Here is a 14,997-nt window from a genome sequence, read left to right as displayed (position 1 = left end):
ATGCCTCCCCGCTTCCTGACTGTAGAATTACACCAGTTGACAGCTTCAGTCTTGTAATGGTACACAGTTGTTCTGCCTTGAGCATTAAACTATGCTTCCACATTAATCTTACTCTAACGGGAATATGCCTTTAAATCACAATGATATCAATCATACCTTCAAATTAAAAGGCAGTTGCTTAACAAACAGCCTAAACGCAGAAATATATATTTAAAAAATGTTTTAGAGTAGTTGCTGCTTCAATTTCTACACAAACACTTGAAGCCTACCTGCATAAACACATGTTCAAAACATTCAATCTATGTTTTTACTAACTGTTGTCATTGGTTAAAAGAAAATATGTATTTGGTATTGTATTGTTGTCTCTCTCTCTTAAAAGGCCACTAGAGGGCGAGCTTTATGAAACCTACATAAAGTAAATTTCAGATTTAACCATTTATTTGGCTTGCATTGAGTGGTTTCCGCTATTTATTTCCTTTGTTGTATTTTGGGGGCTGTACATTGACTAAACTGAATTTTAGCTAATGTAATTCTTCTTGGGCCAAAAGGATTGCAGGTGTGAATTGTTTGGTTTATTTCTCTGTGTGAAATTATTCCATTATTAAGAAAAAGACCAAAATATTAATAGAATTTCAAACGTTGATCAGAATTGCACATTTGCCTCGTTCTTTTGAGTGGGCTCCACTAAATTAGTCCTGGATTGGCTGGGATTGGCTGGAGTAAGACCTTGAGCAAACAAGTGATGTTACGTTAAGATGAGGTGTGAGGGGTGAATTGGGGTTTATAAAGGGTGGACGCTGCAGTTTAGCTGAAGTGTGGGACACACAGTCAAAGAGTGATAATGGATTCAGAGGGAAAAAGGATGGAGTGGCGGCCATCGCAGCCTGCTACCAGGGCTTTGACCCTGCCTGCAGCCTATCTTCAGTACAACTACACTCCACCAAGGGCTGACTTTGAGAGGCAGGACAGCATTGTGCTCTGGAAAATGGGATGACTGCACAGAGCTTTCACTGAAGGGCAGAAAATGGTATAAATGTGTTTACAAGAATGCATCAAATATGTGCACAATAGAAAAATACATATATTGGCCTTTTGTGTGTTGGTGTTATAGGACCACACAAATATGTTTGCATGTTTTTTGTCCTTGCACAAAAAACATGTTTAACACTTCACTTTTGGGATGTATTTCTCCACCACTATAGTGAGTCGTTTGTTCCCATTCTTTTGAAATATGAAAGCAGACTCTTCAAACTTGTTGAGGTAATCAAACAAAAGTAAAGTTTCAAGTCTGCTTTGTTTTTATCAGTGTTTGAATAATTGAGTGCATAGGCAGTTTAAGTGTAGATTGAGCTGCTCTGAATTCAAAGAAGTAGGTTATTTTGTGAAAAAACTAATTCTGTTGTAAAATGAGAGGCAAGATTAACGAAATGTTGGACTTCCTAACTAATGAACCCCTGGTGAGTATAAACATGTGAAACGAGTGAATTAGCGTTTAAAGAAGTACATTGAAAATGCATTATGCAGAGTCATAAGGGGGCCCAGAGCAACATTGAGTTGTAACCCCCTGGAGAAACCCCAGGGCTTGTTGCACTATTTGTATATTTGACCTGCATACCAATCAGGTACAGTTCACCAATACACCATGACAGGCCTATAGCTCTGTGCACATAAACCTTGCCATGCCCTCTCCAACAGTATAAGCAAAGAGCAGAGAAACTAACAAAGGTATTTTGTGTGTCAAAACACAGACATAAACCCAACACTGTCCAAGTTGGTAATCCAGCCTGGCTGACTTTAGCTTTGAGCAACGCTGACTGTTGGGCGTGATAAAAAATACATTGGTTAATGCAAATATTTGAAGAATGAACATGATTTATAGTCTTCAGGTCAAGTCTGTTTAAAATTGGAGATGTGACATTTAGGGACCGCCTTAAGAAGGATTCTTGGATTAGTGAGGAGTAATAACACCTTTAAGATAGATAAAAGGAGGTCTTCCTAATTTAATATAAAGTTTGCTAACTTCACCTCCTCCTCTTTATGTTTACTCCCAGGTGATGTGAGCGGTGAGCTGCTGGTGGACATAGGGTCAGGTCCTACCCTGTACCTGGTTATGAGTGGAGGTGAGGTTTTCAACAAAGTGATCCTTACCGACTTCCTGGAGGTCAACCGGCAGGAGCAGAGGCGCTGGCTCAGGAACGACGAGGGCTGCGCACTGGACTGGACTCCATTCCTGCAGCATGTCTGCAACCTGGAGGGCCGACAGTATACGTTTTTTCTCAGTGATATTGCAATACATGACGTGATATTGATTCAGTATTACATATTTTTTCAGTGTTTGATTTGGTGATTTATCTCAATCAGACCCTCAGCGTGGACAGAGAAAGCTGCTCGGCTGCGTTCAGTTGTCTCGGATGTTCTCTTTGTTGATGTACCACGCCCTCATCCTCTGGACCCTGGTGCACTTCCCCCAGCTGGAGTCGACTGCCTGGTGTCCTGCTTCTGCCTGGAGGCCTCCAGCCCTGACCTTGCTGCCTTCACAAGAGCCTGGGACACATCAAGGGGCTCCTGCGAGCTGGTGGCCACCTTCTTCTCATCGGAGCCCTGGATGAGAATTACTATTTATGCGGGCCTGGGGTGAAGATCCCTGTAGTCCCACTGGATGAGGCACAGGTGTGTGCCAGTCTGAAGGAACCAGGCTTCACTCTGATCAGGCTGGAAGTTTACACGCTGCCTCCAGACATGAGGGTGGGGGTGGACAACTGCTATGGTGTGTTTTTTGCAAAGGCAAGGAAGGAGTAAGGAGATAGTTAAGTGGCAAACTGGCATAATGGGAAATTAATGAGTTAACCATCTTATTTTAAACTTTAAAACTATAAACTAGTGAAGCAATGCCCTTTATTATTGGAAGCGTTTGAAATGCTTGGTGGTATACGTTTTTCCTGAATTCTACCTAAAAATATATATTCTTTATTGCGTTTGAGTACATCAATTTGAAATATAAATAATGAAATATACTATAGTAAATATAGTAAATTACATTTTTAAGAGAATCTAGTGTGATTTTTTTCTCCACTCAATCTACTAATGCACACCCCAGTCCAGCAGGTGGCGTTAATGCGCCAATAAACTGGTTTGCCCAGCGCCAACAAACTGAACGAATAAGACGGTTGTGGTGCGGGTAAATAATAGCAGAGTGAGACCTCGTACTAAGTCTCAGCTGAGGAGCAAATAGTCCACGGTCAGACAAGGTTTAAAGTTGTGGTTTATTTTTCTATCCTTTTACCTGTCAGTCTGCGAGCAGCACCATGTTAGCCGTCAGAAACGCTGTCCGACTCGGCTACAGGCTGTCGGTCCCCGCAGTGGCGAGGAGAGGCTGCTCCGGTGCTGCGATCCCGCTGGATGATGTGGTGAACGGGCTCACCGACGACCAGATACAGGTTAGCTAACGAGCCACACAAAGTTCACTTATCTACGGAATTTCGCAGCTGGCTGAAAAATAGCAACAGTGACATTAAACACAACCGAAGTAAGGTTTATGAAGTTTGACGGTCATAAGTCGAGGGTTATTTAATTGCGTACAAGACGTGATGACATAACATTACGGTTAAGGAGACCTTGATGTTAGCCGACCCCGCTAAGCTAACCACCTAGCAACCAGATGTTTCGCACTCAACATTTACCTGATATTAGTCTGAATTAATTTTGTTAACACTTTTGTAATCGCTTCAGCATGTTGCACTTTCAAAGGGGCATTTATTTGAGCGCAACCAGCTTTATTTACCTATATTAGCCTTGCTAGCCACCAGCTAAGTTATCCTTATGGAAAGTTGGTGCAAGGTGAACGGCTCATTGAAGCAAGCTTTACAATCAAGAAGTATCAACATAACGCACGGGGTCAGCAGGTTAGTAAGGCTTTAAACTGAAAGAGAGAACCAGGGCAGTATTTGGTAGCAGAACAGGGGGTGGGGTTCATATAAACGATTTGATTGGGTGAGAGTGGTTCTCCTTCAGTCCTGGATGTAACGAATAAACCTGTACAATCATTTAACCGATTTATGCATGATTGTGAGATATCGTACCAAATTGACTTTTAACACAAACAGGATTCAAGATTCAAAGGCTTTATTGTTAAATGCACAGTAGCTACATTGTAGTTATGGCAATGACCATCTTAAGTCCCAGGCTCCTCCAACAATGCAACATCAATAAATATAAGACATCAAACAAATAAAACAATATCAAATGTATACAAGAAGAGCTTGAAGAAATAGATGATGTATAAAATCAATATGCAAGTAATGCAGGAGCAGTGAACTGCATGTCAAATAAAAAACAATTAGCTAAATGTTGCAGAGAATGTCGTAAGTGACCAAATGAATGCAGGAGTCTATATACATGTAAATACTGTACAGTGGAGTAAATATTGCTTATTAATAAATACATCTGTGATATGCAAACAGATTAGTGCTAACAGCACACTTGATAAAGTCATAGCTAATCCATGTCTGCCATGTACACAATTAGGAGGAACATCAGAACAACCTTTTTCTTTATTCACTTTTTAATATTTTATTATTATATCATTTTAAAGTCTTTTGTTGTTCTTTGTTATACTTTTTGCACAGCTCAGGCAGGCGGTTCGTAAATTCTGTGCAGAAAAACTGGCACCTCAAGCTGACGAAATCGACAAGACAAATGAATTTCCAGGAATGCGGGTGAGTTGAATCGCTACATCATCCCTGTGGTTTTCTGATCGAATTCAATTGCTAATAAAATGGTATAGGGGTCGTGAGTATGAGCCACATCCCTGCTCTGCTGTATGCCTATGTGAGTTGTGTATTATAACTTGTCAATTTACCATCAAATCTAGAGCAGGAATTCTCTTTTGGTAATGTTTTGCGTTGTCTCTCCACCAGCAATTTTGGAAAGAAATGGGGGAGATGGGACTTCTTGGGATCACAGCTCCAGGTAAGACACATGGATGGAAGAACACCATCAGTGATTTGGATTAGTTGAATGACAGGAAAAGTGTTTGATATGAATTTACACTCGACATCTCTTTTCAGAGGAATATGGAGGAACAGGGTTGGGCTACCTCGATCATGTCATTGTGATGGAGGAAATGTCCCGAGTGTCAGCAGCCATTGCTCTCAGTTACGGCGCCCACTCTAATCTCTGCGTCAACCAGATGGTGCGCCACGGCAACGAGAAACAGAAGGAGAAATATATGCCAAAGGTCAGGAATACAACGCCTCATGCTTTACATAATAAACTGTTAATACATAGATCTATAAACCAAGATGGATTATCTTCTTTATGCTCATCATGGTGTTTCCCTGACAGTTAATGACAGGAGAGCATGTTGGAGCGCTGGCCATGAGTGAGCCCAACGCCGGCTCTGATGTCGTATCCATGAAACTCAAAGCTGAGAAGGAAGGTAGGACACACTGCATAAATGTTACTTTATTTTTGTTATTATTATTATTTAAATGTATTTTACATAGTCCTAATTTGTAGTTTATATACTTCTTGCTATTTTATATTTTTTTCCTATTCATCTTAATTTTTCCATCCTTGTGCTGCTGCTACACCTGACACTTATCTTATCATGTAGTTTGTTTACTTAGAATAGGCTCATTTGCATATCTGCGGTGGCATGTGTGTGCTTGATGACCAGAATGGCATTGAGCATATGCCTGAAATGGCATTTTTTCAAGATGAATAGTCATAATCTGTTAATAATTTGTCCCGTTGAGGACTTATTTTTGACCATTCATCCATGCAAGATACTGTCACGATACCATACAGGTGTGTAGTCGAGCTCAGAAGGGAGGGCTCGTTTGGAGATGGCCTCATTTGGCCTGATCCCATTACAAGATGTTTTAGTTGATTTTAAGTTTAATGATAGAATCGTGTTTGATCTGAACAGGTTACACCAAACAGACAGAGATGCTTCCAGGATAAGAGAATCAATTATTGAGCTGTGGCCTTAAATCTTTAATGAGAAACTAACTATCAACTAACCGCAATCTCAGGTCTGCACTCGCACCATCTCTCTTTTAACCGATGATTAACATCTCCAGATTTGACCATGGATCCACACAAAGGGTTTGGAAGTGTTGATTCTGCACAGTGTGACTCTGTTTTCGTTCGACCTGACTAATGTGTTGAGTGTGTGCTTTTTTTCTACAGGTGACTACTATATTCTGAATGGTAACAAGTTCTGGATCACAAATGGGCCAGATGCCGATGTCCTTATTGTGTATGCAAAGACGGATCCCAAGGCCCATCAAAAAGGCATTACGGCATTCATTGTTGAAAAGGTAAATCCAGTCAAGATGGATTTACTCATGGCTCAGAGGACACTGTGGGTTCAAACGTTGTCAGTCAGTTCTCGCGTTCAGCCTTGCAGTTTTTCAAATGAATGTGATACAAAATGATGCAAAAGTACATAAATGACAGCAATTTACATTTTTGTCACATGTTTTTTTTTTAGGGAATGCCTGGATTCTCTACAGCACAGAAGCTTGACAAACTGGGCATGAGGGGCTCCAACACCTGTGAGCTGGTCTTTGAAGACTGCAAAATCCCAGGTGAGTGCCAACTGTGTAAGACTTAATAGTGGGTTTTTTTGGCTCACTGTCTTTTGTGATCCTTTAAACTGATACTCATGAATGTTTATCATGTATACTTTGGGTGTTCTGTTTGTTTTTCTTGTAGAGAAGAATATCCTTGGTCCGTTGAACAAAGGGGTTTATGTGATGATGAGCGGCTTGGATCTGGAGAGGCTGGTGCTTTCAGCAGGGCCTATCGGGTAAGTTCATTTCAGAAATTGATATTAAACTCTTTATAAAATGAGGACATTACTCAAATTGTATTAACATTCTGCAAAATGAAAATTATGCATAAGAGTGTCATCCTGGGGTTCATCTTTGAGTACTTTGTGTGTATGTGTTAGTCATGCATGCTACTGTTTTGAATAGTGCTGTCTGTTATTAGCCTGACTCCAGTCCACACACTAACCCACATTCATTACCATAAGTAATTGCCTATTAGTTTTTTTGGTTTTGAATATGAGATAAGATATGATAAGCTTTTATTGATCCCCAGAAGGGAAATGGGATTGTTGCAGCAGCACAGGGATAGCAATAAATAGAGATAAATAAATGGAGGTATATAAAACTACAATATGGAAAGCGGTGCGATCAAACCAAATGACAGTGCCGTGGTGATGGCAGTAGAATAACCAAGTCTATAATATATCATATTGTACATTTTTATATCTCTGTTTCAAGTTTTCTGTGGAAAACATGTGAATGTAAACTTTGTTTTGCTAGTCAGACTTTGCTGGCTTGTATCGATTTGAAGAAAGCTAGTGGCACATTTCGTTTGTGTGTCGTTACCCTGAGCAGTCTTTACTTTTGATTTAGCTATCATACGCAAAGATAATTATTCTCTGATTTTGAAACACTATTGCTTTTTCCAATTGCTTATCAAATACAATATATTATTGGAAACAGAAAAGAGTTGCTAAACGTTCACACCAACCAACAACATGAATGCTGTTCAAACACTAAAACGGTAACTCTGCAGCAACTCATGGAAACTGCATGACATTCAAATGTTTTCTTTCACTGTTTTGCTTTTGGAATCCTGCCGGTTCCATTATTTGAGCTTTCGTTTAATATCCTATTTTGAGACCTTTTTGAATTATTCAGCAGTCTTTAAAGAATGTTTCACTTTCCAGCATCATGCAGGCCGTTTTGGACAACGCTGTTCCCTACCTGCACACCAGAGAGGCTTTCGGACAGAGAATCGGACACTTCCAGGTTTGACCTTCAGACTTAACTTTATACAAGTAGAGTTTAAATAGTAATAAGTAATTTATTTTGTTCAATGAAATAGCCGTAGTGTCAACATGGCAGCTATTAATTTGAAGTGATGTTAATATAATGCTTGATGTTAATCTGTTTGCAGCTAATGCAAGGCAAGATGGCCGACATGTACACCAGGCTGAGCTCCTGTCGACAGTATGTGTACAATGTCGCCCGGGCTTGTGACAAAGGACACGCTAGTGCAATGGTAAGGGGATTTCTTTTTATAAATATATATATATATACACTTGTGAAGTACCTATTTTTTTTACAAAAGTTGCATATTATTAAATATAGCATTTTGATCTAAACAAAGTTGTATTGTCAAATGATTTTAAATGCAAGACATTACATCTTGAAATGGCATTCTTTACAGATTTGAAGCCAAAACACTAGGTGGAGAAATTAGGTGGAGTTAAACCTGAAAAAACAAAAATGAGTAAAAGGAATCTTGTAAATAGCATTTCAAATCTAATATCATTATAAGGGCGTTTACGAATTCCTCACACCTGTGTGATCGAACCCTATGAAGAAGAAGAAATATGTTCAATGTTTCGTTACTCCCTTAGTCAGCATCCCCCCCACCCCCACTGCACAGATGTTGACTCTTGTTATTGTTGCAGGACTGTGCTGGAGTGATCCTGTATTGTGCGGAGAACGCCACTCAGGTTGCTTTGGATGGCATTCAGTGTTTGGGTAAGTGCCAAGAAACAGAAAGGCTCAAATGAAAACAGAACCTTTTCAAAACAAAATGTAAACCGTACTGACCTGAGGGAAAGAATGTATTTGAGTCAGAAAGAAAGATCTGCGGTCTTCCCTCTGGTTCTGGGTGGAGTCCTGTTGCGTGATGTTAACATCACTGAGCAGCAGGCTCTACAGGTGCAGCTACTTTGGTTAATAAATATCACGCTGACTAGCGAATGGCTGCAGGGAAGATAAGAGAGGAGGCTTCCTCAACTGCAAACTGTGATCATGGTGGGAGTTTTGCAATTTTAAACTTCTAGGAATTCGAAACAGAGAAGTAGGAATATTCTGTATATCAGATCGATAGAAGCCATGGGGATGTACTGAGTTAAGCTTCAGAAGAGAAGGAAAGGAGCAGAACTGATCACGTTTGTGAGGAACTTCTCTTTTAGGCACGTCCCATGCAGTGTTTGGTTTCATTTGCATGCTTAGAAAGAAGCCCGCTCTTTTCTCATGTGATATTGCTTTTTGCCATTTTCCCTTGATGCTAAGCTCTAATGAGAGTCCCCTTCACACATTAGAAACTTGTTTTTCCCGCTGAATGCCTTTTTAATTTATGGTATTTTCTACAGAAATGGGATCATTTCTGCAGTTCAAATTGTAGTTGCCCTACTTTATTGCATTAATGTAGTGTAAAATAACTATTTTTGTTGAATAAAATGGTGTAGAAAAGTTTTGTTGATCATACATGAGGTGTCAAATGCACATTGGTTGAGTTGTTAAGGCATACAACACAGGTTTTATCTGTAGGAACTGTAGTAAGGCGTTACAAGCTCAGGGACTCATTTAGAGTGTTTGTTATTATGTGCACTGTAATATCAACCCGCTCCTTTGTGGCACACTAACTTTAATTCATGTGCTACATGTTGAAAGGTGGAAACGGCTACATCAACGACTACCCAATGGGGAGATTCCTGCGCGATGCAAAGCTGTACGAGATCGGCGCAGGCACAAGTGAAGTTCGCCGTCTCATTATTGGACGAGCCTTTAACGCCATGTACAAGTAATCAAACTGAGGAAAGACAATCCCTTAAAAACTCTACAAGAGGTTTTTCATGAATGAACACAGTTACTCACACCCAGGGCCTTATACTGATGAACGGATGCTGCTGTCAGGATGTTTTTGGAAGCTTCCAAATCAATGTGCGTTTTAATTCATATATATGAAATCCCTCTGAGCTGACAGTGATGTTACACGCTGACCCTTTTGTTCATATAAAGTCTGTATTTTGAATTGCATTAACTTGATAACCACTGTAATGCCAATAAAGCAATACAAATAGGAATTAAAATGTATGAATAGGTTTTAATTTCATTGTTAAGTAATCCATTAAGGCCTCTGCTGAGAGGACAAGGGATCAAAAACTGCTGCTGCCTTTTTTACTTCAACAAACCATGTTGGTGTTTCAAGGGTTGTAAGTATAAATACTGATGTAACAGTAAATCAAATATTAACTGATACATTTGAATCTAATGATTGAGCACACCAGAATATCGAGTAATGACTATACATGACCTCCTTTCAGTTTATTAAAATAAGAAAGGCCTTGTGAGATTTTTTTTCATATCACTTTTATGATTTCAAGCAAATTGATAATGGTTTCTGATCAATGAGGAAATGTATCTGATGTCTGAGTATTCTGTTGTAGAGAATTTGCATTAGAAAAAAAGTTTGTCCATTTTCCCAGGGCAAACATATTCCACTCACTGTCTGTACAGTCCGGCTGGAGCAACACTCCTACAGATTTGTTTGTCTTCTCTTCTCTAAAGGACTAAATGTAGATGTACATTGTGATACATGTATGATATAATGTAGTGTTGTTTGCCATGAAATAAATGAACAAATGTTTTATTTATATCTGGACTTGTTTTATTCAATCTGATTGTAGAGAAGGCATGTTGTCTGTTTGTATAGTGGCTCTGTACCGCTGAACACAGGGCTGCTTGTTTCTAAAGGACGAAGAGGAGACATTAGTTGAGACAATGACTGAACTATCCCAGTGCATTTGAGTAAGACATGTTTCAGGGGAAATTTCCTCATTACAGGTAACAACACAGCAGTATTGTCTTAGTATAACTTATTTAAGTAATGGCATTAGAAACACTTGTTGCATTCAGATGTTTACCTAAAGTACAAGCAGTAAGATGGGCTGTACTGGTTATACTGCGAGAGTCTTATTGTAATATTGGATCATTACTGATGCATTAACATCTAAGTACTTTTGTGTTCCAGTTTGCAATTATGTGGATTACTGTAATCTTAAAAAGGGGTATCTGTAACATACAATTTTGTGTTTTGTATGGTAAAATGTTATCTGCAAACCAACTAAGCAATAAATCATACAGTAGTTACCAGGAGATCTAATGAAATGAAAGTAAAATATTTACCTTTGAGATATACTAGATGAGGAGTATGTGAGGTTATTATTTTATAGAACTTGAAATCTTGATTGTACAGCCTGGGGAGAACCAGCATGCTAACAGTCAATGCAAGACTCCACTTATGAAATGACTAATAAGTGCAAAATACATCTTTTTAGTTCTGATGCTCAGAGTGTTCAGGCAAATGCAGCAAAGCTACGAGAGTGTGTGTCAAATGGGAACGTAATTAATTCTTATCAAAATAACTGACTTTTTCTCATTTTAATGTCCTTTCCCTTTGAAACTGAGCTCAAGCAAAATACCAAAGGTATCTGTCTACACTTCTAAAGACCTGCAGCATCTGAAAGACAATCAATCAAATTATCTCTCCCAGTTTCCTGTCCTGCGATGGCAGGTGGGCAATTTCTCCTTTCAAACCCACGATGACAAGATGAAGGATGATGGTTTACTTCAGAGAGGATGGTGCATCTGTGGCACTCACTTTATAGACAGCTGATTTTTTAAAAAGTGTTTCATTATCAGAACGTTATACCCCTATATCCAACAAATGGACCTCCTGGTATCTATTTTGTTATGATTCTTTAATAAGCATGTTTTTTAGATTAGGTTTAACCTTATAATAAAACATGCCAATGTACTGTGTGTGAGCTAAACTGGTTGATGACTCAATTAATGCTCTGCAGATCAGTAATAAGTGATCTAATGCAAACTTCCAGTGTGAACTCAGGTCTTTGTAAAGGAAGCTGCTGCTGTCAGAGGAGTTTGATTGTTCTTTTCAGCTGTGTGGCTCGTTATAAAGCAGTAAGGACTCCTACCTTCAGGGGAGAGGAGCAAAGTGAGTGCCTTGTTGTCAAGTCAAGGTTTAAATTAAGCATCAAGTGTGGAGCATATTAAAGTGAGTCATTGATGGAGATTTGATGGACACTATTTAAACTTGTTTATAAAGGGTTTATACGTTTTTAACTTTTTTAGGGTGAATCAACTGTAGGAAAGTAAAGGGAAATCAAAAATATATTACATTGGCAGAAAAGTCAGAAACCAAATAAGGGTTTATCTAAAACTATCAAAAAAGGGTAAACATATAATACCATTCTAAACTATGATTGAACAATTAACTGAAAAAAACTATTGAAAGACATATAAAATAAAATCCTGAATTATATAAAAACATGGGTAATCACATGAAGGCTTAGTATCATATTTTAATAAATAGAACTGCAAAGGTTGAAGACTAAATCAAGATACCTCAAAAACTGATATTTTTTACACCGAGCACTTTTGTGTCATTGGGCATACAGACGCTGTCTTATTTTATGGACCATACAAAATCCCAGGGTTCACCAAATGAAATGACCCCGTTGATGACAAAAAAAACAGAAAGTCACATAAGAACATCCAGCCCTCCACAGCAGGGCTCCGGGGCGCAGTCACATGTCAGAGCAGGTTCTGGTCATGAGCTGGAGACATACACAGATCCTTCATTCAGAACTCCCCCAATCTGTGCTGCCTGCCAGGGTTAATACAAGTGTCAAAGAACAGGGCTTAAAGACATTAACTAGGTGAAAGCCATCTGTCAGCCACAGCGGGGCTGCTGCCTGTCGGGCAGCTCGGTGACATGTGGACGACGCGTCCGTGGCCCTTTAAGAAACTCCATGTTTTCGCTACATGATGCGTCAACATAAAAAAGCGGATGATGCTGTTATGTAAAAACACGCTGAAGTGAGCCGTAGTTTGCAGAGAGCTTGTCGAATGTTTAGCACGCCTAATTTCCTCTCCTAAAGCAGGATTGTGGGTTTGAAGTGAATCGTCTGGTAATTTTTACGCGTAGCGCACAAGGCAGTGCAGTTTGGAGTGGAGAGAGGAAGAGGAAAAGGCTTCAGCGGATCAACTCAACATGAGTCGCCCTACACTCTGTTTTCCTCCTTCACTTGCGGGAAGCGTACACCTGACGCATCTCTCTCTCGCCCTGTGGAAGTGATCTTCCTTATTCAAACTGAGTTGTTTTCAAGACAGCAAAGCGGTAAGACACAGCAACTCTTATCGCTTCTCGGGCCAAACTGAAAGTGTCAGGCAGGACAGGATCGAGCTCCGGGTTGGAGCGATGTCTCAGCGATAGACAGATGAACAGATCCTTCAGTTTCGGTATGGTCTGTAGGGAAACTTTTACAGATTATTTTACTTTATGCTTCACTTTAGTTGTCTTTTATCGCCTAAATGTTGAGAAACGCCTCGGTTGAGACTCGTTCAGCTCGTGATCGCTGAAATGTCACTCGAGCAGCTTCTGTTGGAGTTTGAAGCTCCTCTCTACTGCCTGTGGAGTTTGTGTTTTTTGGGTTTACTGTCACATTTGAGGTTGTTTATGGAGATTAAGTATGTTTTTAGAGACTCGTTATACCAAAGGAATCCATGCTGGAGACATTTAAAGGTCCTTGTGGTATTTTGCTGTTTGTTTCTCCTGGATCTATAGCTGAATGATGAGCCGATTAATCAATTAGTAAACTGAAGCGTCATAAATACCTAACGTCCATTGCTGCCAGGTTCACTAATATGGATTTTGGCTACTTTACTACGATAATACTCTGGATATATTTGGACTATTTGTACATTTGTTTCACTTAAGTACAACTTTGACATACTTTATTTTACTTTAATTTTATACAACTTAATATTTATCCTACTTATCAGAGCTTCATTTTGTTCATAAAATGTATTCCACATAACAAACATCTAAAGTAAGCTTCTCGTAAACCAGGTACAACTTTAAAAATCTCCATATGTGTCAATGCCATCTTAATAATTTTACAATGATATAAAAAATGATTGTATAAAACTCTCATTGGCCATTCTGCATACATAGTAAGTACTTTTAATACTTTAGTACATTATACAGATAATAATTCTGTGTTTGCAAGGAAGAAGAAGAGAGTGGAGCCCACTGTTTGATTTACAGCCTATAGTGAAAACAAGCAATTTGACAATACTGTGACTTTGTCCGAATGTATAGAACAGGTGAACAATTATCATTTGGATCCAAGTGCCACCCCCTCTGCAACATATTCACATCAGAAACAAAACAACACAAAATATCTAAGTTTCAAAACTACAGACACTGCATCTGAAAAGTACAATGCATATTCTGAAGTCATTTCACCATGAGCTATCTACGTGCTGCTGCAGTTTATGACATAGTTTATGATGTTTTCTTTACCAGTATGTGGCTGTGGGAACTATTCAACGCGGTGACCACAGTGGAAAAGAGCCTGTGAGTTCGCAACCAGTAGACAGTCTATTTTGTTTCTTTAATTGTGTCTAAATGAAACGTTTTGTCTCTCTATTGTGAGAATGTCTTTGAAGGAGGCATTGAGCTCATTTTTTGTAAAGATGGATGTCATTTGAGGACGTTATATTTTTTTGACCCGGCAAGACAGAGGAAAAAATAATTCAGTTTCTTCAGTAAATTTGAAGAAGGATCTCTTGTTTCTCTGCTTGATGCAGTGGGATAAGCCCTGGAAATGCTCATTCATTTCAACTACTTTAGATTTATCAAGAGTTGGTAATTGGTTATAAAAGACGAGGTGGTTTTGAATGATTACTCACAGCATAAGGTTTTGTAAGAGATTGTATTATCAACAGTGATGTCTTTCCTTTTTGTAAAGTGATAAGTCTAAAAAGTGAATAAAGATGTTACACTGTGAAAGAAAGTAAATTAGTAATAGAACTTCACAAAATCAGCCAGCTCTGATCTATTATCTCAGCAGTAATCCAATGGTACTCGTACACATGTTCTAGGTTGAATATATTTTCCTTTTTCTGCTTTGACTCTAATGAAGACACAGTACCTAACCCTAACCCTTTTTACTTACTCTGACATTCAATAGATTTTCCTGATTTAGTATTTAATCAAGAACATAATTAGGGGATTACTCTCTAATGAAAAAAAGGTTGGCTTTAGCACTGTTTGGATGAAGAAGAAAAAATATCCAACTTGTGGAGAGCC

The 14,997-nt window shown here is 39.0% G+C and overlaps 2 protein-coding genes and 1 pseudogene across 3 annotated transcripts in view; all 3 read left to right on the top strand.

The window, feature by feature from the left end:
* On the top strand, positions 1-2,818 carry LOC134881713 (phenylethanolamine N-methyltransferase-like; annotated as a pseudogene).
* A 338-nt stretch (positions 2,819-3,156) lies between these two features.
* On the top strand, positions 3,157-10,474 carry ivd (isovaleryl-CoA dehydrogenase). The gene is made up of 12 exons (XM_063909409.1): positions 3,157-3,437; positions 4,626-4,715; positions 4,917-4,968; positions 5,067-5,236; positions 5,344-5,437; positions 6,193-6,323; positions 6,497-6,593; positions 6,721-6,814; positions 7,748-7,829; positions 7,978-8,082; positions 8,498-8,570; positions 9,492-10,474. The coding sequence occupies exons 1-12, from the start codon at positions 3,306-3,308 to the stop codon at positions 9,623-9,625; spliced, it is 1,254 nt and encodes a 417-aa protein (XP_063765479.1). The 5' UTR covers positions 3,157-3,305; the 3' UTR covers positions 9,626-10,474.
* Positions 10,475-12,691: 2,217 nt separating this feature from the next.
* Positions 12,692-14,997, top strand: part of bahd1 (bromo adjacent homology domain containing 1) — a 28,035-nt gene continuing 25,729 nt past the window's right edge. Inside the window, exon 1 of one of the 2 annotated variants that reach the window (XM_063909284.1) lies at positions 12,692-13,020. The gene's annotated coding sequence lies outside the window, so the exon portion shown is untranslated. Of the gene's footprint in view, positions 13,143-14,997 lie in introns of both variants that reach the window. The other variant, XM_063909285.1, reaches the window with a different exon arrangement.

Source organism: Eleginops maclovinus, chromosome 19 (assembly GCF_036324505.1).
Source record: "Eleginops maclovinus isolate JMC-PN-2008 ecotype Puerto Natales chromosome 19, JC_Emac_rtc_rv5, whole genome shotgun sequence".
Lineage (NCBI taxonomy): Eukaryota > Metazoa > Chordata > Actinopteri > Perciformes > Eleginopidae > Eleginops > Eleginops maclovinus.
Note: the sequence above shows the minus strand (reverse complement) of the source record. Positions and strands in the feature narration are given on the sequence as shown.

Bases quoted from the DNA above. Each gene is read 5' to 3' on its own strand.
- ivd (XM_063909409.1), top strand. From the start codon at position 3,306: ATGTTAGCCGTCAGAAACGCTGTCCGACTCGGCTACAGGCTGTCGGTC. The intron at 7,830-7,977 runs GTTTGACCTTCA...ATCTGTTTGCAG, and splicing joins AGAGAATCGGACACTTCCAG to CTAATGCAAGGCAAGATGGC. The intron at 8,571-9,491 runs GTAAGTGCCAAG...ACATGTTGAAAG, and splicing joins GGATGGCATTCAGTGTTTGG to GTGGAAACGGCTACATCAAC.